General features: G+C 47.5%; 2 protein-coding genes across 4 annotated transcripts in view; both read right to left on the reverse strand.

Moving 5' to 3' along the window:
* MS4A15 (membrane spanning 4-domains A15) overlaps window positions 1-2,963 on the reverse strand; it is a 20,403-nt gene extending 17,440 nt beyond the window's left edge. For 2 of the 3 annotated variants that reach the window (XM_023215865.2, XM_023215864.2), the window contains exon 1: window positions 2,782-2,963. The gene's annotated coding sequence lies outside the window, so the exon portion shown is untranslated. The remainder of the gene's footprint in view (window positions 1-2,781) is intronic. The other variant, XM_023215866.2, reaches the window with a different exon arrangement.
* Window positions 2,964-13,152: 10,189 nt separating this feature from the next.
* The window catches only part of MS4A18 (membrane spanning 4-domains A18), a 14,528-nt gene continuing 3,287 nt past the window's right edge, over window positions 13,153-24,393 (reverse strand). Inside the window, 5 exon segments of the mRNA XM_031936705.1 lie at window positions 13,153-13,614; window positions 16,124-16,237; window positions 18,283-18,378; window positions 20,219-20,275; window positions 23,274-23,387. Of these exon segments, the coding sequence (XP_031792565.1) occupies window positions 13,351-13,614; window positions 16,124-16,237; window positions 18,283-18,378; window positions 20,219-20,275; window positions 23,274-23,387 (645 nt within the window). The 3' untranslated portion in view covers window positions 13,153-13,350.

The raw sequence follows: 24,393 nt of genomic DNA on the forward strand, positions 1-24,393 counted from the left end.
ATAATTTATAATCCTTTGGGTATATACCCAGTAGTGGGATGGCTGGGTCATATGGTACATCTAGTTCTAGATCCTTGAGGAATTGCCATACTGTTTTCCATAATGGTTGAACTAGTTTACAATCCCACCAACAGTGTAAAAGTGTTCCTATTTCTCCACATCCTCTCCAACACCTGTTGTTTCCTGATTTTTTAATGATTGCCATTCTAACTGGTGTGAGATGGTATCTCATTGTGGTTTTGATTTGCTTTAATCTCAACCGCAAAGAGGCCTTCCTCTTTTACTAATCCTCCTCAGCACAGACCCTTTAGGGGTGTCGAGCTAGGGGACGGTAAGGTCTTTCCATTCCCATGAGGCCATGTCTCAGGCTATCTCAGTGGGGAGAAGCCTTGGGCAATACCCAGGCTTTCTTGGGCAGAGGTCCCTGAGGCTTTCCACAGCGCATCGTGTCCCTGGTTAATAGAGAGTGGAGAATGGCGATGACTTTTACCCATCATACTTTCTGCAAACATATTGTTAACAAGGCACATCCTGCACAACCCTGAATCCCTTAAACCTTGATTCAATACAGCACATGTTTCTGTGAGCACAGGGTTGGGGCTAAAGTTACAGGTTAACGGCATCTCAAAGCATAACAGTTTTTCTTTGTACAGTTCAAAATGGAGTTTCTTTTGTCTTCCTTTTCTACATAGACACAGTAACAGTCTGATCTCTCTTTTTCCCACAATGATGGGCACAGAGGAGCGCTTACGCTGCAAGAAATGAAGGTAGTAGGGGTTCATTAGTAATGCCCTTCACATGTGCAAGATCTAAATGAGTAATACTATACACCGCACAAGCGGAATCACTAACTATATTTACGTCTTGGGGAGGAAAAGTTTGTAAGGCTAATGTCAGGGCACCTAACTCTGCCTGTTGTGTAGTTTTAAAATGCTCCTGCATTTTGTGCTGCCATTTCTGTGTGGCATCTTGCCACACTATAGCTACTTTTCCAGTTTTTCCTAAACCATCTGTAAAGACAGTAGTGGCATGAAGCAAGGGCTGAGAAACAACAATAGATACAAATTTAACAGGCACAGTTTGTAAGAAGTTCAGGAGCTTAGAGTCTGGTAAATGAAAGCTGATATTACCAATAAAACCAGCTACTGCGACTTGCCAGTTAAGATCACAAGCTAGAAGAGTATGAAATTGTTTTTTGCTTAGAGGTAGGAAAACAGTAGCAGGGTTATTTTTGCCAAATGCCTGGTTAGGCCACAGTTATAATATGTGGCTCCGGTCATCACTGCAGCAAAAGTTTGAGTCAGATGAGTTGTAGCGCCTATATTTTGGTATGCTTTAATAAATGCACTGATTTCAGTGGCAGTGGCTTAGACTGGAGTTATTGCTGTCTGACAATCCTTATTTGCATTTTCAAAAGCCAATTGTAACATAAGAAGTTTGGTAGCTTTAGGGCGGGCTACCTGTTTTTCAATTGCTGCTTGCAATCGGTTGATAAATTTAATGTATGTTTCTGTGGCACCCTGTTTAACTGTTAAAAAGGAACCCTGGGATTGTCTTATGGTTTTTTTTTTTTTTTTAATGTTTGCATTGCTAGCTGTGAGCATTGAAGAAATAGATGGCCATCTGCTTGAGCCTGAGCCTGGGCTGAAGCAAAAGGCCCTGTTCCCAACAGTATATCAAGTTGTATTGGGATATTATTATCCAGATTTTGCAAGGACTGCTGCATGGCTAAATCACTGTACTCGCTCCACCACACGGTATATTCTGCAGCTGAAACCAAAACTTTTACCCAAGCTTTCCAGTCACGTGGAGTCATCCTATAGCCATTTCCCAGAGCCTCAATCATCCCCTGTGTAAAGGATGAATGTACACTGTTTTCACGGATCCTTTCCTTTAACTCTTTGAAGACAGTAAAAGGCAAACTGTCATGCCGTCTCCTGTTGTTTTGAACAATAACAGGGAATGCGCCAAAAAGCGCCTGAGTCTGCCTTCCTAAGTCCCTCTTGGAGGCACCCCTCTACTAAGGAAGTTTGATGAGGAGTCGGCGTTAAGGACACGGCCACCCGACCATATGGGTATTCACTGACTGGAGGTCTTATCCAAGAACCATCTCTTGGGCGGCCGCCAGTCTCCTCATGGGGGATGGGAGGCACCATTGCCTGAATGGGGCCAATGAATGCAGGTCCCTTTAAGGGTGGAGGAAAGGAGGGCGATGGCTTTTCTATAGGTGGAGGAAAAGGCTCCGGTCCGTGCTTATCATCACCAGAAAAAAATATCCTCCTTATGCCCTACGGAAGGGAATGAAGCAGAGAGAGGAGCCCCCTGCCCCCGGCCGCCTCCCGCTGTTCTGGTTCCTGTTCTTCCTTCTCCTTTAAACCTCCTGATTCCCTTCAGGCAGAGAAGATGGGCAGTCTGACCCACCGCAATCTGGCAGATAAAGAGGATACAACATCCAGTGTACCAAGTGGTCCAGGTGGTCACAATAGTAACCTTAGTAAAATGACCTTGCTCCTACCCTCTTTTCAGGCAGTGACCTACCTGCTCCCTTAACTCTCTAAGATTCCTTGATCAGGAAACCAAGGGCATTCCTGCCGAATTAAAATCACAGGCGTGTGTAGAGCTCCAGGCTCTACAGTGCACTGGTTAGTCTTAAGCAGCTGTTGCACTGTTTTTAAAAACTACTTTCTGTTCTTTGGTCATTTCTTGACGCATGATAACTCAACCCCTGATATTTCACGCGTGGGTCCCATCCTCCTGATGGGAGTCAGGACTGGCCCTTACCGGGATTCCCCGAAAATGGATGAGTTTTCCTCCTTCACGCGTAACTTCAAGACGATCACGTCGGGGTCACCACTTGCAGAGCTTATAGCTTGCAGTGAACGCCAAGAATGAGTTCTTAGACAACTTCAGCTGAACGGGGCTGGGGGGCGGGGTGGGGGCAGCTCTTCTGAGAGAGTCCGCCCCAGGATCCATCCGCCAAGTATTTATTGAAAGGGCTTGTTAAAACACAAACATCCACTAGACGGCTTTTTGAGGTGGGGTCATGAGACACCTGTGGCCTTGTAAGAGCACTCGAACCGCATTCTTAGGAGGCTGTTTTCAGCGTTCCTTATTACACACTCCACTCCTTGTCTTGTTTTTAAGGCCAAGGAGTTATATTCTCATGCACAAATAACATACACACAGTGCCTCAGTATTTTTCCATGTCCCGACCTCAAATGCCATGTACCTAAGCTTGACTGTGTTGCCATGCACCCCAACACTTTAGGTGTGGCTGGCCTGGGCAAACACTTTGGGAAAAAACACCCATTACCCAGGTGTCAGGAGATGAGCTTACCAGGAAACGACAGAGTGGTGAATCTGCCAGATTTTACAATGAAATCGAAAACAGTCATCCTTCTTGTTGGCATGGGTGGGTGAGGAGTTTAGCAGTTCAGTGTAAGGGTCTGAGATAGAAGCCAGGGTTTGAATTCTGGCTCCTCCGGTTACTGTGAGGCACGGGAGCAAGAGGGTCACCCCTCTGCCTCAGTTTCCTTACCTGTGAAATGGGGATAATGCCACTGGTACCAATCTCACAGGGTTTGGTGTGAACTAGACTGAAAGAACACACACCAACTTGATAAATTCCATCCCTTACAACGTGACTTGTTATAACGCGATGCGGCTGAGATGTTTTGTTAACTATAACATACCTAAGCCAGTGACTTACAATGGACTGTGGATGTGCATTGCTTCCCAGTGCTCTGAGAGCTGCTGTGCACGTTCAGGAGAGCACCAGCTTGCAGATTGTGCAGCAGATTCTCCGTGGCTCTGCAAGCGCTCTTGGCTGATAAGGGCTCTGCCTCACTGTTCTGTGCTCAAAATATGTGTGTCTTCCGGGAAGCCTCTGTGCCATTTATTTTGTGATAGGTCTGACCTATATTGGATGACAAAGTGGGCACGGGACAGCGTTGGTAAACGCATAGCTTCTGGGTGGAGCATTTAGATGTCAGCGTGTGACTCTGCAGGGCTCTTTTTTCCTTTGTCACAGTGACTATCAGTGTTCCAGGCAGAAACTGCCTTATCCATCTGGGTCCCTGAGTGAGCAAAGCCCCCAGGAGACATAGAACAGAAGGAAGAAATAAACCTTTGTTGTGTTAAGCCACTGAGCTGTTTGTTATAGCAGCATAGCTTTGTTTCTCCTGGTTGTCATATTTTCCTGGAATGAACACATACAGGAGTAAAACACAAAGTTCATGCCCTCAAAGGACTTAGAGTTTAGTAGGAGGAGCAAGAGAAGTTTGCAATCCAGTCAGACAAACAATTGTTGCGTGTTTACTGTGAGCACCAAGTTCCGGGGCTGGGAATGCAAGGATGAATTAAGGCTAGATGTCCTGCTCTCAGAGACTAGCAAGGGAGAGGAGGCTTGGTGAGGGGAGGGAGAAGCGCTCCTGATCGTGGAACTCAGGGATGTCATCAGGGAGAACGTGGACCCGAAACAAGGGTCCTCAGCCTGCTCCCCTGCTGTCCCCATCTCCCTTGCCCCACACTCCTTCTGTTTCCTTTTTCTCTCTTCTTCAATCTCTTCCTCCTTCCCCACCTTCTGTGGTTTGAATGTGTCCCTCCAAAATTCATGTTGAAACTTAATCTCCATCATGATGGCATTAGGAGGTGGGGCCTTCTGGAAAATGGTTAAGTCATGAAGGCTCTGCCTTATGAATAGATTCATGCTTTATAAAAGGGAGAGAGGGAACTAGCTTAGGTCCTTTTGCCCTTATGTCTTCCACCATGTGAAGACACAGCATTTGTCCCCCACGGAAGATGCTGCAACAAGGCGCCACCTAGCGAGTAAGTGAGGAATGGGGCTCTCACCAGACACAAAACCTGCTGGCACCTTGATCTTGGATGTCTCAGCCTCCAGAGCTGTGAGGCACACATTTCTGATCTTTATAAATTACCCAGTCTCGGGTATTCTGTGACAGCAGCACAAAATGGACACATCTGAGGAGACTCTACAGTTTCTGAGGACACTGCTAAAGATCGCCTTGGCTGGGAGTCCATGAACACTGGGCAAGAGAGACAGATGGCAGAACGATGAAGAATTTGGGGTGAGGGGAGCCCACCCCGCCCATCGGTCTTTCCCTTCCTCAGATGTAATAATGAACATTTACAGCCCGCATCTCACTCTGGGGAGAGGCAGGCATGGATTATTAAGTGTGATTTAGAGATAAGAAAACAGAAGTTCCGAGAGGATGAGTATTTTCCTTCCAGTTGCACAGCACCTCAGTGGCAGAACTGGAATGGACCCAGACTCCCATCTCTCAGTAGGAAGAGTGCCGACGTTATGGAATTCCTATACTTTTGGCTTTGAGTCCTGGCTTTGTCAGATGAGGGAACAAATGTTTGCACTTCACTCCTGGAGTAATCGTTCTGAAAAGCTTGTTCACAGATCAGCAAATGATAAACAAATTGGGACCAAACGAGTCTGCCAGTTTTCTACTTCCCCAAGTAAGTTCATGCAAAAAGTCATCCACGTTTTCACCATCATCTAGAAAAGATATTTAACACCAAAGAAGTAGAAAGGACATACTTTTAAGATACAGGCTGGATACGGTGGCTCATGCCTGTAATCCCAGGACTTTGGGAGGCCGAGGCGGGTGGATCATGAGGTCAGGAGATTGAGACCATCCTGGCCAACGTGGTAAAACCCCATATCCACTAAAAATACAAAAATTAGCTGGGTGTGGTGGCACATGCCTGTAATCCCAGCTCCTCAGGAGGCTGAGACAGGAGAATTGCTTGAACCCAGGAGGCAGAGGTGAGCCAAGATCGTGCCACTGCACTCCAGCCTGGGCGATAGAGCGAGACTCCATCTCAAAAAAAAAAAAAAAAAAAAAAAAAAGAAAGAAAAGAAAAAAGATACAAACACAAAACCTTAAAATTTAAATGAAACAATTTTAACTTGGTGAGCCCCTCACCACTCTGCCCATATAGCTGTCATTTCACTACAGACAGGTGAGCACTGCGTCTGAGACCCACAGTGGTGTGTGGGCAGGTTTGTGGACCTTCTGGGGTGGGGAAGGACCAGCCCCATGCCGTTCAGCCGGGCTCTTCCTGGGCTTTCAGATCAGATGGGGCCTGCACAGCCCCAGAAGGGAGCACATGTATAATTAACAATATCTCTCCTGAGCGAGTGGTGAGAAATTTGAGAAAAGGGAGGCCTTGTGATCCTCAGGAGAAAACACCTACAAAAATAGGCTCCCTGTCAACAGACAGGTTAAGTGAAATCATGAGCATGAAAGTGTCACATAGTTCCTGAGATTGCAAATTCCTCTCTCTTCCTAGCCCTCTGCAGCCACCACCAGCACCTCTGCACCCTGGGGCCAGGGACTAACCCATCCACCACATTCCAGAGGCTACCTGGCCCATGCCCTGGCTCTGTGCTACCCAGAAGGAGGACTCTCTTTTTCTTACTAACCCATCAGTCAGCATGCCCCAAAACACAAATGCATGTGTGTCAGGGACGGACAGGGGGAGGAGGGAAAGCCACCGTCCCCTGCTTCTGGGAATCTGCAAGGTATGCACCAGAGGAACAGCCGCCTGTAGCAGAGACACAGAAAATACGCAGACATCACCAAAACGCATGTCATCACCCAATGAAGGAGCAGTGGTAGTGACAGCCCCTCATATGCATAGTCCTCTCACAGTTTATAAAGAGCCGTCACCTGTATGAGACCACAGAACCATCCAGTAGCCCTGTAAGGTAAGTGTTACTCAGCCCATTTTGCAGACCAGTAAACCAAGGGCTAGAAATAGCAGTGTGGGAGGATGGGACAGGCTGTGGGACTTGAAGGCTGATGTATTTGTCAGAGATGTTAAAGGGAGGTTTCAGCTGAGACCAGGTAATGAGGTGAGCTGTGCTGCAGACGGACCAGTGGGACATGCGGAAAGCAGGTGGCTAAGAACCTGCTAGATGCCTTTTGCACCTCCCCCATGGGGCTGGGAGTGGGGATTGAGAGGGAGTTTTAGGAAAGAACTTACAGAATCATTTGAGCACTGTATATTGGGGAGGGGGATGCATCCTTCTTCATCTTAAGACAAGGCAGAGAGGCTGGCTTTAAGGAGACTCCTGAAAGAGATTTCAACGTACAGCCTGCATAGTGGACCTGCCAGATTCCTGAGTTGAGGGAGGAATTTTTTGCGGGGGGTACACAGGAGAGAGATCCCATGTGTGAGGGGCATCTCCATAGAACCCATGAAAACCCCTGCAGAGAAGTCAGCTTTTCCTCTGCCAGCCTTAGGGAGGTGACGCTAGCTTCCAACAGTATCAGGAAAGCATGCATTCCTACCCCGTTCCCCCCTTTCCCCATTATTCAGCCTTGGAGAGGGCAGAAACCACAGTTAGTTCCTGGGGAGGAGGAGGGAAATCCGGTGGGAAAAGGGAGAGGAAGTCCATCAGACACCCTTTCTCACCCGCCATGTGCCCGAGCTGAGAACCGAGGGGCCCCAAATCAGGTCGTGACATAACACAAGATTGAACACTTTAATTACTAGATCACAGCTCTTTGTCTTGTCTGAGTGCAGTCAGAAAAGCCACGGGACTGCCCCAATTTCAGCCTTCTATGGTTGCTGTGAGTTTTAAAAGAGTTAATACCCAAACTTGCGCCTAGCACAGTGCCTGGTACACAGGAGGCATGCCATGCCTTTCAGCTTCTATTATTGTTAATACCCTTATGAGGTTGGTACTATTAGTATTCCCATTTTGCAGATGAGGAAATTGAGCTCAGGATATTCAGTGACAGGCTGCCCCAGAGTCCTAGGCTGAGCCACCCTGAGCAGCCAGGACTTGTCTTGTAAGCATCTCTGTTTATCACCTTTATTCATGAAGAGCCAGAAGCAGCTTTGTTCATGGACTGCAGCTGCTGCCTGGAATGGGGCATTACCAGCTGGAAGAGAAGGTGTCTTGTACAAAATTCACAGGAGTGCATCTGGGTGGGGAGGACCCGCACATTTGCACGTCTGAGAAGAGGCAGTTTTGCTTAGAGGTTAAGCTATAGGCCTTGGGATCAGCTTGGTAAGAATCCACCCTACTATTCAATGAGCTTAACCAGCTGCATGACTTTGGGCAAATTGCTTAGCCTCTCTGGGCCTCAGCTTCCCCCTCTGCCAGATGGGTGGCTGTGAGGGTGATGGGTGCTCCAGGCTCCTGAAGATGCTCCATCTACTTTGCCCATTGGTTGCTGTGGCCCCACCACTTTGTGGATCAGGCAGGAATTCACCCCTTCTGTCTAAGTCTGACCCCATGGCATCTATCTGGATGCCAGAGCCAGGAGGCTGGGCCGGAGTTCCTCCTATCTCAGCCCTTCCAGGACAGCCTAGACCTGCCCCACAGGTCTAGAAACGACGCCAACAGATGCAAACACACGATGATGGACGCAGGCCTCCCCTCCCTTCCCATTCCCCAAGCTTGGCCCCTTGGCCGGGTTCTCCTCTACGCCACTGTGCTCTCCATCCTCACTAAGGGCCAGGTGCAGGGACAGCCCCTTTCCTGCCTGGGTTTTCTGTTTCCTCATCTATAAATGAGAGGTGAAACAATTTGCCCCTCGGCGCCTTTCCAGCTAAGAAGCCCTGCCGGGTACCTCTCTTTTTCTTGCAAGGTGCCTGCATCTGAGCGGGTATCACCTTTCTGCCCAGTCCGTGCACTCCATTTCCCTGGGAGAATGGTTAGGGCCCGAGGGTCTCTAGGGGATGCCTGAGTCATCTCAGCCCCTGGCTTTGAGGAGAGAAGACAGAGGCCCCTCCTTTACCCCACTCACCTGTGCAATGGGGCCCATGGGTTCTGGGCTGGTGGTTCCCTGTCCGTGGGAGGCCAGGAGTTCAGAGGGCCCCGGAAGCCCTCCAGCCCCTTAGTGCCAGGTGGGAGATAAGACGCACGGGGAGGGCCGCACCCTCCTCTGATGAGCAGCTCTACTTCTTTCCTCTCCCGGGGATCCCAGGTGCCCCTGCGCCAGTTCCCCTGCTACGCCTCGGGGCTGGGCGGCCTGGACTGCCCCCCTAGAAGGGCGGAGGGTACTCACCGTGCTGCCACCGCTGCTGTGCCGCCGCTTGCTCCCGGCTGCCTCTGCTCTCCTGCAGTCAACTCTCCTGAGTTCACACATATTCATGTGAAATCCTTGCTATTCGCGTGGGGCTTGGAAATCCACTCTGCTTGCGAGCTGCCACCTCTGGGAAGTTCTCAGGTCCCTCCTGGCTCAGAGGCCTCTGTCCTATGGCCCAACCGAGGGAGCGGAGGAAGCCGCTTGTGGAATTATCGGCCACCAGGCCACAAGGCCCAGGGAGAGCATCTGTATCCCTTCCTACAATCTACAGAAGGGGAAACCAAGGCCCAGAGAGGCAAGTTGCCTGCTGGGGTCCCCCAGTTAGCATCAGAGCTGGGACAGGGATTCACACGGCCTTCATCCTCCTGCCGCTGAGAGGTGGAAACTGAGTAATCAGATGCCACCTGGCTTTCTTCAACTGGACTTGTCCAGTGTTAGATTGGAGGCCAGGGAGCCCACAATTTCCCAATGGTGCAGCATAGGGGTGTGTGAGCATGCGCACACGTGTGTGTGAACACATGTGAGTGCATGTGAGTGTGGGTGTGTGTGAATGTGGATGTGAGTGTGTGTGTGGATGTGTGTGGTGTGTGAATGTGTGAGGGTGGGCGTGAATGTGTGTACACATACACGTGTGTGTAAATGCATGTGAGGATGTGAGTGTGAATGTGCATGTGTAGGTGTGAGTGTGTGCACACGTGCGTGTGCACATGAGCATGTGGGTGTGTGCGCATGCATCTGAGTGTAAGGTGTGTGCACACACGTGCCTGTGCACACGTGTGTGAGAACACGTATGGGTGAGTGTGCACACACACGTGTAAGTCTGTATACACCCATGTGCCTGTGTGTACACATGAGTATGTGCATACGTGTGTGTGAATGTGTGCACGTGTCTGTGTGCACACACGTTAGTGTGAGTGTACACATGGAGTGATATTGGAGTGGCACATGCAGGTGAAGCGATTTGTTCATCAGTTTCTGGGTTCAAGTTCTCACCAAAATTGCCCTTCATGCCTCCATACAAAGTCAGGGAGATGACACAGGACCTGAGGGCTCAGGATGGCACAGGGAATGGTCTGGATGCCCATGACTGGACCAGTTCTCAGCTGAACCAGGACCACACCTCTTGCAGCTAGAGATGGAGTCTTTTTTGCTAAATCTTGAAACTGAGCTGCCTCGTGGCTTCCTTTGCCAATAGAACAAGGCAGAAGTGGCCATGTGTCAGGTCTGAGCTGCTTCTGTTCTCCCTTGAAGCTCTGCAACCACCTGGACCAGCCTGCTAGAGGACGAGACACATGGAGTGCAGCCAGGCTGGCCCAGTTGTCCCCACTGAGGCCCCACATATTCACTCAAGGTCAGCAGGGCTACCTAGCTGACCCTCAACTGAACACAAGCACATGGATGAGTCCTGCCAAGCCCAGATCAGATCAGGAAGGCTGCCCAGTCAACCAATAGACTCGTGAGCAAAAATAAATGCTTCTTTTGGGATGCCACTGAGGTTTTACAGAACTTTTGTGGCAATAGCTAAGTGCAACAGTCCATTTCTTTATGGTGGCTTGATCATTGCTCACATCAGCAACCCTGTAGGCCCAGACGAAGCAAGGAATGCTGAAATTTAAGAACAGGAGCAGCAGGATAAAATGGAAATGTCCAGACTCTAAGCCCAGCACTAAGCCCTACCGTCTTCTTGCCCATTGCTGTGCTATCCTAGCTGATGACCTACTTATCTTCCTCGGTGATTGGCTGCCATAGGCTGAGTGATTCTTTCCTTGCTTTTGCTTTTTGGAATGCTTGATTCTTTCCTGTTATTTACAAGTTTTTAGAACAATAGGTGCACCCTAGCAATCTCCAAAGATGATCACAGATTTTTTCTTTCTAACATGATGAGCTATGTGTTTCAATCCATTGCAGATGTTGTTGCTATATTATTGTGATTGCTGTTCTTCTTCTTCTTCCTCTTCCTCCTCCTCCTCCTCCTCCTCCTCCTCCTCCTCCTTCTTCTTCTTCTTCTTCTTCTTCTTCTTTTTTGAGACAGTTTCACTCTTGTCACCCATGCTGGAGTGCAATGGCACTATCTCAGCTCACTGCAACCTCCGCCTCCTGGGTTCAAGCAATTCTTCTGCCTCAGCCTCCGAGTAGCTGGGATTACAGGCGTACGCCACCATACCCAGCTAATTTTTGTATTATTAGTAGAGACGAGGTTTCACCATGCTGGCCAGGCTGGTTTCAAACTCCTGACCTCGGGTGATCCACACCCCTGGCCTCCCAAGGTGCTGGTATTACAAGCGTGAACCACTGAGCCTGGCCACTGCTATTATTCTTGATGTTCTAATTCGTTCCTTTTTAAGCTGTAATTTCGTCATTATGAGAATATTATATACATGGAGTCATGCAGTATTCTATACTTTGAGATTGGGGTTTTCAGTCATGTCCTTGAAATCCAAATTGTTGTGTGTATTGAAGGAAACCAGATTATGTCACCCCTAAATATGCCTCTTTGACATAAAAAGTATTTCAAGCTGAAGGCAATTAAGAACAAGCAAATGCAGGAGAAGTTCCCTCTATCTTCTTCCTTTTCTGCCTAAGGCAGGATATAAATTCTTCTTTGCTGCAGAAGACTCTAGACTCTAATTAGCCCAGAAATGGCTCCAGAGGAAACCGTAAGCAAACCTTACTCCATTAGTTTCTTTCCATATATTTAACTTCCCACCGTTTTCCTGCCTTTGAAGGCCCAAAACTGCTTTCCTTTGTCCTGTCATTTCTCTACAAATCCATTGTTCTTTGGGGAAGATGCTATGTAAGCAGATTCTAAGTCACCGCTCCGAGTTAGTTTTCCTTGAGGTTTTTTGCAGGTGATGTGTGCTGCGTGGGCTAATTAAACTTGTTTGTCTTGTTAACCTGTCTTTTTGTTAAACAGTCGCAGCTGAAAACCTATTTTAGCTTGATTTAGAACCGGTTTAGAACTGGTTTTTCAACAGTGCGCACACATCAGGAAGCACGGAACAAAAATGCACCCTGCCCTTTGCCAGGTTAAAAGATACCGAGAGCCAAAGGAAAATTATTATGAACGAAAAAAAAAAGACATCAATAACAAAAAAAAGATGAAGACAGGTAGAGGTAAAGTTTTGCTTCCCCCACAGCATCAATAGCTTGTTCCTTTTTACTGCTGAGAAGTATCCTATTGTATGAATGTAGCACAGTTTGCTTTTCCATTATTTATCCAGTGAAGAACATTTAGGTTGTTTCCAGTTTGTGTTTATTACAAATAAAGCTGCCATTCACATTTCATGTGGAAGTAAGTTTTATTTTCTCTAGGATAAACACCCAGGAGCAAGATTTCTGAGTCACATGGTAAGTGTATTCTCTGCTTTATAATAATCGGCCAAGTTGTTTTCCAGAGTAGCAGTGCCAATTACATCTGAGACCTCCGGTTGCTCTGTTTTCATCAGCACTTGGTATTATCAGTATTTTTAATTTCAGCCATTCTAATAGGTGTGTAGCGGTATTTCATTGTACTTAATGGCTAATGACAGTGAACATCTTTTCATATGCCTATTTGCAACCCTATATTCTCTTTGTTAGAACCTCTCTTCAAGCCTTTTGTCCATTTTGTGATTAGATTTTTTTAATACTGTTGAGTTTAGAGAGTTCTTTATATATTGTGGAAACATATCCTTTGTCAGATACATGATTTGCAAATATTTTCTCTCAGGCTGTGACTTTTTATCTTAGGTAGCTCTTTCACAGAGCAACTGTTTTTAATTCTAAGTCCAACTTACTGATTTTTTTTTCCTTTTGTGAATTGTATTTTTGGTGTCTAGTTTAAACTCTAGGTCACAAAGATTTTCCTCCCCCCCTATACCTGGGAATACTGAACACACTCCACATTGCTCCCTCTCCTCTGTGGGGGAGAACCGTGTCAGAGTTAGAACTGGGGACTGGGCAAAAAAGCTGTACCTACAAGAATTCCATGGCTGAGGCACTGATTTAGAACTGGTTTTTCAACAGTGAGCATACATTAGGAACCACAGAACCAAAATGCACCCTGTACTTTGCCAAGGATAAAATATGCTGAGGGCCAAAGGAAAATTATTTATGAATGAAAAAAAAAAGACATCGATAACAAGCAAAAATGAAGCTTAGGAGTGAAGAGGAGAGGAAATGCTTGTTCATTTCAATCTGGCAACAAGGCTAGGGTCATGGTCATGGAAGTTTCAGGGAGAAGGAACGATACTGCTGCAGTGTATCCCCTTGTCATTGAGACAGGCATCCCATGTCATCTATCTCTGTGCAAATCAGCTATTTCTTGGTATGAGGGTTCAGGGGGTACATTGTTGGTGTGGATAGCATTGACAGAACTGGTGGTAGTTTTGGCAGGGCCAGTGGTAGTGTTAACAGGGCCGGTGGTCACATTGCCAGGGCCGATGGTAGCATTGACAGGACCAGCAGTAACACTGACAGGGCTGGTGGTGGTGTTGACAGGGCTGGTGGCGGTATTGGCTGGGTTGAAACTGAATACAGTTGGAATCACTGTCACGTTCTGAAAGACAAAGGACATGTGGTCATCATCTTCCTCTGTGGTAAACAACAAAAATGGCCACAAATTTTTCTCCCTCCTGTTTCCATACCCTTAGGTAGACCCTCTCTCCCTAATGCTGGACTTGGTCATGTGACTTTCTTTGGCCAAGGGGACAACAATGAATGTGACCTGTAAAGTGCCCTTTGGAGCTTGCTTTCTCTTGTTGCTCTTTGGAACACTGAACATAAAGAGTGGCCTGTCTTCTGGATAATGCAAGACAAGTGGTCCAGTTGTCCCTGTTGATTACCAGCTTGCAAACAGTCAGACACCCATGTGGGACTGCCCAATATCATCCAGCCATCAGGCAACTCACCAACTGACTGCAGACTCACGGCAAGCCCAGCAGAGGTCAGAAGAACTGCCCAGCAAACCCAGGGAATCAGGAGCTAAATAAGTGGTTGTTAAAGAAGCTATTAAGTTTTGGGGTTGTTTGATATGGGGCAAAAGCTAATTGACATAGAAATTGGTAGCTAGAAGTAAGATAACAATAATTCAACACATGCATTGGGTTTGGGACTAGGTGGCAGGTGGGGCTGGAGAAGCTGTGAGTAAGCCTCTAGCAAAGGCTGGAAAAGTGGTGATCTCACTGCTGGAGGAGTCTGGAAAAGGGGAGAGGAAAGTGCCACAGCAGACTGGAGAAATGATTTCCCATGTTATGTAGTGGTGGAGTGCTGTTGTACTTTGGAAGACGAAAATATGTGTCTAATAACTTTTGGATTTGGCTAAGGAGATCATCAGGCAGAATATTGAAAATGTCATTTGGGTACTTCTGGCTGCATATGATAAAGTGCTGTGAGAAAGTGAGAGGATAAAGAAGGAACTATTTAGTTTACAAGTGGTATTTAGAGGCAAAGTAGAGAGCCCAGGACTTGAAGAGTTAGAAAACAAGATTGTCTCTAATTTCCAAGGTCCTCAATGGATAAATAACATTCAAAGTAAAACTAGGCCTAAGAACAAAGATCAGACAAGGATGTGTCTACACAGCCCTTTGTTAAGACCTTTGAAAAGCTTAATCAGTGCTTATTACACCCTTTCAGCTAGACAGAAATGCTTCTAAGAATCTTAAGATATTGGTCTCACAGAAGCCTAATCCCAAAACAGACATTGGTAGATTTAGAGTGAGAAGTGTGTCTAGAACACAGTCTCAGGTGTGGCTCTTGTCAGATGGTGAAAGCCATAATCTGATATATAAAACACCCTTGGAGTTTTTAAGGGAATTGTATTAGTAACAGGATTACCAACTTGGACCAAATCTGACTGAAATTGCTCAAACTGCAAAAAGATCTTTGGGGATCACTCTTAATACGGGAAGCAGGTTGAGAAAGCAAGATAGAAACTATAGGCCTTTTCTTATGAAAAAAGAAAACATGTTTCTGAGGGTGAAGTCAAGAGTCCAGAGGGTGGAGTCAAGGTCTTGGAGAACAATGGATTAGAAAGCTCTTCTCAGGAAGCAATAGAGAACAATGGCATGGGCAGAATCTTCCAGAGAGTCAAACTGACTCCTAATCAAGAAACATTCTCTGCCCCCAGGGCAAGACAATATGTGCCCCTTAGGATTTCAGAATTATTATGGAGCAGTGACAATCTTGTGCTTCTGTTCTTCCCCTTATTGAGTGCGGAAATAACATAATTCTATTTATCCTATTTTTCTGTCGCTTAAGTATGTTGCATATATGGGGACAGAACTTGCTTTTTTAGTTCATAGGTTTCTGAATCAAGAAGAGTAATACACCCAAATCCTCTGCCATGTCTAGATCTGATTTGGATCCTAGACTTCAAGCCTGATGCCATGATTAGATGGGATGTTTGGGCATCCAAAGTATGGGCTGAGCATACTTTGCATCTTGGACAGCTGTGAGTAATTTGTGGCCGGAGGAAAGAGTGTTGTAGACTGCAATATTGGTTATGAATCCTTATATTTATCAACCTTTGCTGGGTGACTTTGTAGCTCCTCTTATCAAGAGGTAGAGCTGTTGCTCCACTTGTGGAATCTGGGTTCAGCCGTGTGACTGACTGTGGCCAGTGGGACATTAGCAAATGTGATGCAAGCAGTGACTTAAAGTGCTTGCCTGTAGGGGCTTGCTGTGTCTTGCTACTCTTGGAACCCAGCTCCCCATAAAGAAGCTCAGGTGATCACACTGGAGGATGAGATAACATGTGGAGCAGAGGTGAACTATTTCACGAAGGTCCCTGGAAACCAACCATCCCCAAGCTAAGATACAAGGGTGAGTTCATCTGAGGTCAACAGAAGAGCTACCCACTGATCATAGCCCAAGCTGATGATGCACAGAATAAATAGAGCTAAATAACCAGAAGTCACTAAGTTCTGGGGTAGGTTGCTATGCAGCAAAACTTAACTGATATACCTTCTCTCGGGCCTCATTTCTCCAGATCTCTGGCTACCTCTTGCTACAGCCCATGCCCAACCCCAGAGCATGCTCTGATTGCTGGAACAGAGTCCAATGCTTACCTCAAATTGTTTGCAGCAGGTAGCCTGGCACCCAAAATGTGAGACCACGCAAGTGAGGATGAACTCCAGGAGGGCAAAGGGGAGAAGACCACCAGAAACTGCTTTTGAATACGTCTAAAGGCAAGGAGTAATGGAAGACTTTTAGTCCTTCGGGTTGATGGTCTAGGTGACAGTCCACATCTGGAATGCCACACACCTCACCTGGAAGGCCTGAGACCCTCTCTACATGTGGCCCTTTGGAGCAGATGCTTGGGTCACCCATTTTATATGCCCTTGCCTTAGCCTCTCAGTCACTGGCCTGACTTCCAACTGCCAGCATCTACATTCCTTTGCCTCAGGGCTCCCTCTGGCCTCTGGAGCCTACTTTGCTGTTTGCACAGGCTCAAAGTTCCAGGAAATGAGTGCCTCTTGAGAACAGCCCTCTCTCCATGACTGTCAGGGTTTGGTGTATAAATACCCCAGCTCCTTTACCCCTTAGGTTGGTGTTTGCTTCCTCTCCCAGGTAAACTACTTGTATCAATGTCTGCTTCTGGGAAGAACCCAAACTGAGACATTTCAACAAGTGCACTGGTGAGGAAACCCTGTGTGAGGGTCTGGACTCCTTGCCTGGGAAGGGGATAGACACCAGCTAGGTCAGGGTCATTAGCTCTGCCTGACTCCTGGCTTTCTCAGCCATCTTCCAGTATCCCTGCCTCATACTGCCCTTGACAGGTTGGGATGGGACCTCAGAGCTACAAGGGATTCTGCCAAGACAGAAGCTAAGGCAGGATTGAAGGGGCCCTACAGAGCTCAGTGTGCTCTAGGCCTGGTCCCTGCCCACAGTAGGGTGGGAGGGGTCACGGAGCTCCTCTCATCCCTACACACTCTCTCTCTGGAGCAGAGGGTGGGGAGCCCAGGGCTTGGAATGCCTGTTGGAATCCAGTGCCTTTGTGCTACACTGAACTAGTATGCTCCTTGATGACAGAGGTCCTGATTGCCAAATGACCACCTTTAGGATCTGTAGCTGTTGTGCTCTTGGTTCCACATGACCGCAATCCACTCCCTTGTTGGGACATCCTGTTGCATCATGTTGGACTCAAGAGGCCAGAACCTTGCTGCCACATCCCCTAGATACCAAGTTACACCCTGTGCATCAGGCTTCTTCCTGGGTCCTTCAGGGAGCTCTCCCCTTAGGGACTGCCCTCACTCCTGTAGACACATCCGGTTTAAGACCCTGTGTCCTGCCAGCCTTCCTTTGCCCACTTGGTTAGTCCCAAGAGAGCATCAGATTGCAGCCAACTGTGGAGCTAGCTACTCTCGATCTTGTTCTTCAGGCCTCCTTAAGTACTGTGTCAGTGTTACTGATGTCCTTCCCATATTTCCATGCCTGTTTCCTGACTTTCATTTGCATGGCTTTACCTGAGGACTTTCTTTGGCCACAAAACTCCTCTGCCCATGAGCATGGCAGACTGGAAGCACTAGGGAATTGATGTCCCTCAGGGGCAGTTTTTGATCAATGATTGAGGGGAGTTGGTGGATAAATACCCCAGCTCCCTCACTCCAGGACAGGGTATAGCTAAGGAGCATATCATTCCCTGGCTACCAGGGCCCCGGTAGGTTCATCTCCAGGAGTCCTTGCCAGATAATACGTTTGTTTATAGTCTGACTTTCTCCCCTTGTTTGTCTTACTTCTTCCCTCCTCTAGAGAGGTTTCCTAGAATAACCTCTGAAATACATGACTTGCACCTGAATCCTTGTCTTTGCATCTGCATCTGGAGGTCCCCCCATCAAAAGACCAGAACTAGCATCAGCACCTCCTGCTTGTGTGAAAGGCTATCCCTCGAGAGACCCGTAGGGGCAGGTGATCTTGTGAGTCTGGGTGTGGCAGCCACGTAGGCCACTTACCTGGTCACCTGCTACCTCCAAGCAGAGAATAGGATAGGTATGAGAAGGGGTCAACTGGCTACACCTCTCTGAGTCTCAGCGTCCTCACTGTGAAATGGGGTTTATCACAGCCACCTCAGAGGGCACAGGGTTTTGGTGATGGTTAAATAGCTTATGGATGTCGTGGTTGTCATACTAGGATGGAATTCTGGGGCGATTCCATTCTGCTCTGGAAGCAACCTCAGAAGCCCTCTTGGTCCTTTGGCAGCACGGGGCCCTGGCAGTCAAATGCTCACCGTCACATAGTAAAGGATCAGATCTGTAATGATAATGAAGATCCCGGCAAAGGTGAATAACGAACTGATGATGTTCAAGCTGATGCTGCTGTTCACCTGCAGGAGAGGAGGGAGAGGAGACAGGGAGCTGAGTCTGAAGAGTCTGAAACCCGGCTTGTGGGGACTCTTGGGAAGTCGGAGAAGAGAGAAGGCAGGGCAGAAAAGAGATGACCAGGCAGGGTGGAGAATGCTTTTTTTTTTAAAACTTTTAAAACTTTTATTTTAAGTTCATGGGTACAAGTCCAGGTTTGTTTCATGGGTAAACTTGTGTGATGGGGGTTTGTCGTAGAGATTATTTCATCACTCAAGTACTAAGTTAGTTGTTTTTACCTGATCCTCTCTTTCCTCCAAATCTCCACCCAAAATCATTCCTTAATCAATGTGCAGTGTCCTTCTATGGCAGGGATTGGATTTGTTTGGGAAAATTTCTTGCTGAGCAGCAGAGGGTAGGCAATGAGATTCAGAAAGACATAAGGCAAAGATGCAGAGCTGCTCTGCAGAAGAAATGGGCAGAGATCCCAAGCTTGAATTGAGGGAAGGGAGTCAGGGAGACTTGCTCCCTGTGGTGGAAGGCTGGGGCCAGCATGCTGGCAGGATTGGCTGGGGAAGGTTTTCGGAACTGGAAAGCCTCATATTCAACTCTGAGGGGTCTGCTGCTCAGTGCTGAGAAGCCGAAATCCTCTAATGCTTCATTATCCATTCCCCACTCAAGCTGCTTCCCTTTAAGAGAGTTATGGGGATGAAGACAGAGAAAGATGAAAGAGAAAGGGACCGTGTTCTACATTTGGGCTGAGGCCAGGACAGCTGTAAGATGTATAAAGTAGAAATGGAAGTTGAGATTTCAATAGAAAGTCATATGTCAGAGCAAGAGAGGGCTAGGAGATCCCCAGGAGTCAGCAGACACCTTGGGGAGAGCATTTGACTTCCCAGGGGATATGGAACTTCCCAGTTCTGTTGGGATACGAAGGGGTGGTGTGAGCTTGGCTGATGCTGGAGTGTCTGGAGGACTCTACTCTTCCTAAAGGGGGTGAAGCAAGGCAGACCATGGGGCCACAGGAGTTTGCCTTGTAGACTGGAGATTGGTAATTGGGAAACCCTCCGTTAGACACCCAGCCCCTAGCTGACCCACTGCTTTCCCATCAAAAGGCAGAAGAAAGATGACAAGCCATGTAGAGAAAGTGGAGAGGGGAAGGAGGACCTGAGAAGGGAGGAGATGAGAGAAGGGCCATTGTGGAGCTCTAAATTTATCCCTAAGCTTCTTAGAGGCCGCAACAAAAATCATCAAAACATGACCAGATACTTTGCTGGATGCTGAGACAGAGAATAAATGCTCCAAAGGTACAAGGGAATTCTGGGCCCTGTGCTCTTGGTTGGGACTTTAAATTGTTCAAGGCAGGCATTGCTCTCACTTTTATAGGTCCACACAAAGAGGATGGTGGAAAATATCTTAAAGAGATGGCCGAAATGCACACCCATTTTTGTTTGGCTCAGGCCTGGCTTTCTGCTTCATTCAGAGCACCCATAAGGCACTGCGTGTAAATACTCATGCGTTTCCCGAAGAGCTAAGTTTTTGAATAGTAAAATGCAATAGTTAAAAAGGAACAGTTTCAGAATCAGAGAACTCTGGGGTCAAATCCCAGCTTGGCCGTGTACTCACCGTGTGATCTTAGGCAAGCCACCTGACCTCTCTGCTCCTCAGTTTTCTCCTCTGAAAAATGGGGATAATACAGCTTCATAGAGTGGTGGGGATTGACTGGAATAAGGTTTGGAAACACACTGTACCCAGGGCCAGGGCCAGGGCCAGGCCATGCCACTACTATGAGTCCCCTTTTACAATGTTTGGTAGAGAGTCAAATTCCAACGCTCAGGAATCATCAAAGACAGCGCTGTAACTCACCACACAAGGACTGGGGTCCTTTGCAGCCCATACTGAGAGGGATCCAGATATAATATACTATGTAGACGAAACAGAAAAAAGAAACAGAATGACCAATTGTGCAGCATGTTAAAAAAGACAGCTGTCCACTCAGAGACACATTTCTCAATCTTTTGTTCTATGCACCTTGTTTCACAAAATGTGCAAATCTGTTTATTTCCTCCCAACGTTTTTACTATCCCAATGGTTAGGCACCAAATATACTAAATACCATGATACTCAAACTCCTGTGGGTCTAGGCTAACACCTTCCTTCCCCCTAAAAACCTGAATTTTGTCCCAGGATGCTGTAAGTCTCATTATTATTATTTTTTGACTCATTCTCCTTGAGTCCGCTGTCTGGACATGTCATCGTCCAAATGCATTTATTGCTCATTTGGCCTCACGCTGTCCTATGCTCAACTGTGAGCTTGGAAAACCAGCTGAGTAGTGTGGTGGGTGGAGCCTTGGGGCTGGGAGATAGGAGACCTGGGCTGTGGCCTCATCTGCTGTGGTCCTGGGCCCAGCTGGAGGGTCCTATTTAGCCCTTGATGCTGCTAGGCAGGTGATGGAAACATGAACATCAGAAGCAGTAAGAGCTCTGTTCAGTTATGAGAGCCCTGAACTGAGGGGGCCTGGGCTCAGGACGTTGCTCCAGCACTTTCTGGCTATGAGGATGTGGTGGTGTCATCCTCATAGCCAGAAAGTGCAAGAGGAAGATCTTGAGCTTCAGTCTCCTCGTCTGGCAAATGGGCATAGATCATGATTCTGGCCCTCTCTATCCACAAGTGGGCTGTGCAGTTCAAGTGAGAGAAAAAGGATGGGATTATTGATGGGGGAGAATAGGGGCACTCAGGGGTTTTGCTAGCTCTCTTGAAGCTACCCCTCAAAGGAACTCACTTCCTCCCAAACAAAATGCCTAGTGGGGGAAAAGAGCCAGCTGCACGCAGGTACAGAATTATTCCATGTATATACGTTTGTAAACACGCAAAGCCAAGTCACTCGTTGCTTAGGCATATAGGTAAATATGATCAGATCATAAAAGCAAGGGAGGCCGGGCACAGTGGCTGACGCCTGTAATCCCAGCACTTTGGGAGGCCGAGGTGGGCGGATCTTGAGACCAGGAGTTCGAGACCAGCCTAGCTAACATGGTGAAACCCCATCTCTACTAAAAATACAAAAATTAGCTCGGTGTGGTGGCGCATGCCTGTAATTCCAGCTACTCAGGAGGCTGAGGCAGGACAATCACTTGAACCTAGGAGGCAGAGGTTGCAGTGAGCCAAGATTGTGTCACTGCATCTCAGCTTGGGCAACAGAGTGACTCCGTTTCAAAAAAAAAAAAAAAAAAAAAGCAAGGGAATTAAAATATTAAATTGAAAATAGTGGTTACCTCTGGGGGCATAGAGAGGACACTCACAGGGATTTAACAATTTAAAACCTGTGAGTGATGCTTTGTGTTTTAAGTTAGGTGGTGGACACACAGGTGTTCATTTTTTAAAACTTTATTATTTTTAATTGTGGTAAAATACACACAAATTAAAACTTACCATTCAAACCCCTTCAAGTGTTCAGTTTACTAATACCAAGAAAATTCACATTGTTAGGCTGGGTGGGATGGCTCATGCCTGTAATCCCAGCACTTTAGGAAGCCAAGGTGGGCAGATCACCTGAGGTCAGGAGTTGAAGACCAGGCTGGCCAACATGGCGAAACCCCGTCTCTACTAAAAATACAAAAAATTTGGCCGGCCTGGTGGCGCATGGCTGCAATCCCAGCTACTCGGGAGGCTGAGACAGGAGAATTGCTTGAACCCGGGAGGTGGAGGTTGCAGTGAGCTGAGATGGCACCACTGCACTCCAGCCTGGGCAATAGAGTGAGACTCCGTCTCAAAAAAAAAAAAAAAAAAAAAGGAAAGAAAATTCATATTGTTGTGCAACCAGCCACCCCAAGAACTCCTTTTATCATCCCAAATTGAAACTCTGTCCCCATAAAACACTAACTCCCCATTACCCCCTTACCCGGCCCCTGGCAACCACCATGCTGCTTTCCATCTTTATGAATTTGACTACCCTAGGGACCTCATCTAAGTGGAAGTGTACATGTGGGTGTTCGATTTATTAATATTTAAGCTCTGAAAGATGAAATATACTCAATGGCCTGCTGGTAAATGATTAACATCTGCCTTATAAGGTGGCAGCCGTGCAGGAAAGGGCCCTGATTTGGAGCACGTGTTGATTTCCATGTCCTATATATACCCAACGTAGCTAACTTCCTGCTACCACATGGTTTGACAATCATTTTACATAATTCCTGGAAGTTTTACAATAGGCTCCCATAACTGGTATGGTAGGTAGATGCTGTCTGTAGCACACAACTTTACGTACTCTGAGTTACATATGAGATATTTTTTTTTTTTTTTTTTTCTTTGAGACAGGCTTTCACTCTGTCATCCAGGCTGGAGTGCAGTGGTGCGATCATGGCTCGCTGCAGCCTCCACCTCCGGGGCTCAGGTAGTCCTCCCACCTCAGCATCCCAAGTAGCTGGGACTAGACGTGCACACTACCACACCCAGCTAATTTTTTGTATTTTTGTAGAGATGGGGAGTCTTGCCATGTTGCCCAGGCTGGTCTCAAACTCCTGACCCCAAGTAATTCACCTATCTCGGCCTTCCAAAGTGCTGGGATTACCTACGTGAGCCACCCTGCCTGGCCATATCAGATCCATATTTCATAAAAGAGAACCTAGAGAGGGTGGAAGTGGTGAAGCACATGATAGTGAGTCTTTGTGGCCAATATTTCCCTAGAGGCTGGGTGGGGGGTATGGGAGATGGGGAGGGTGGTGGTGGGAGGGAGTGTTGCTGGGGCCGGGAGATGGAGGGGTGGTTGGATCTTCAACCCTTTGCCGTATCTGCAGGTTGGAGGCTGGCTCTAGTCTATGGAGTCATATTACTGGGAATGGGATTCCATGCTCCTTCTTCCTCCACTTCCTTCTTGTCCCAGTCTGGTGACCCAGGAAGGAGACCATATGGCCTTGTACTCACGGATAATCCTCCCCAGATCGGGTAGCCTGACAGCCAGGTCACAGAAAAATAGTAATACAGCACAGGGTTAATTGCAGAGAAAATGTGCGTCAGGCCGATGAGGATCTGGATGGCCTGCAGGGAGAACAAGTCACTGTGAGAGAGCGGAACTGGGGCCTGTGGGCTTTGCATCCTGGCTGTGCCCCAGAATCACCCCAGGTGCGACTAGTGTTGGGACTCATCCCAGACCAACTGGATACAAATCTCTGAGGGTGGGGCCCATGCCTGGGTGTTTTTTAAAAAACTTCACAGGTGATGCAAATTTGCACTCAGGCTGAGAACCACAGGCATGAAGGAAAGGTAAGATGCCTGTAACAGAACAGGAAATGTCTTTCCTTTAGATTGAGCCCACAACTGTGCAGAGACATGGGCCGAGCCCGGGTCGTGGCTGAAAACAACTTGGGCTCCTGTCCTGGCTGCAGCACTGGCCGGATGTGTGGTCTCCAGCAAATATCCTCTCTGCCTCAGGGTTTCCTTATTTGCAGGGAAACCGAAAATGTCAAATCCTAGAAAATGTAGCAGTCCTATGCGTGATGTTAGCATCGTTCTCCAACAGTTGTTGGCCAAAATTCATGTGATGAATCCGATTTTTCCAAAATAGATGATTCTGGTGATTCAGACCATTCGGTGTCAGTTCTGTTTAGAAATAACTCAAAGAAAGGTCTTTATATTTTATTTTCACTCTGAAAATCAGCCAGATTTGCTTCAGCCTCAAAAGCATGTTTATGAGAGGCTACATATTTGCAAGATGGGGGTAACAGTATCCAGCTTGCAGGGCTGTGGTAGAGATTAAAAGTATCTATAAAACTTGCTGGCCGGGCGCGGTGGCTCAAGCCTGTAATCTCAGCACTTTGGGAGGCTGAGACGGGCGGATCACGAGGTCAGGAGATCGAGACCATCCTGGCTAACATGGTGAAACCCCGTCTCTACTAAAAATACAAAAAACTAGCCGGACGACGTGGCGGGCGCCTGTAGTCCCAGCTACTCGGGAGGCTGAGGCAGGAGAATGGCGTGAACCCGGGAGGCGGAGCTTGCAGTGAGCTGAGATCTGGCCACTGCACTCCAGCCTGGGCGGCAGAGC

This window comes from Piliocolobus tephrosceles, chromosome 13 (assembly GCF_002776525.5).
Source record: "Piliocolobus tephrosceles isolate RC106 chromosome 13, ASM277652v3, whole genome shotgun sequence".
Lineage (NCBI taxonomy): Eukaryota > Metazoa > Chordata > Mammalia > Primates > Cercopithecidae > Piliocolobus > Piliocolobus tephrosceles.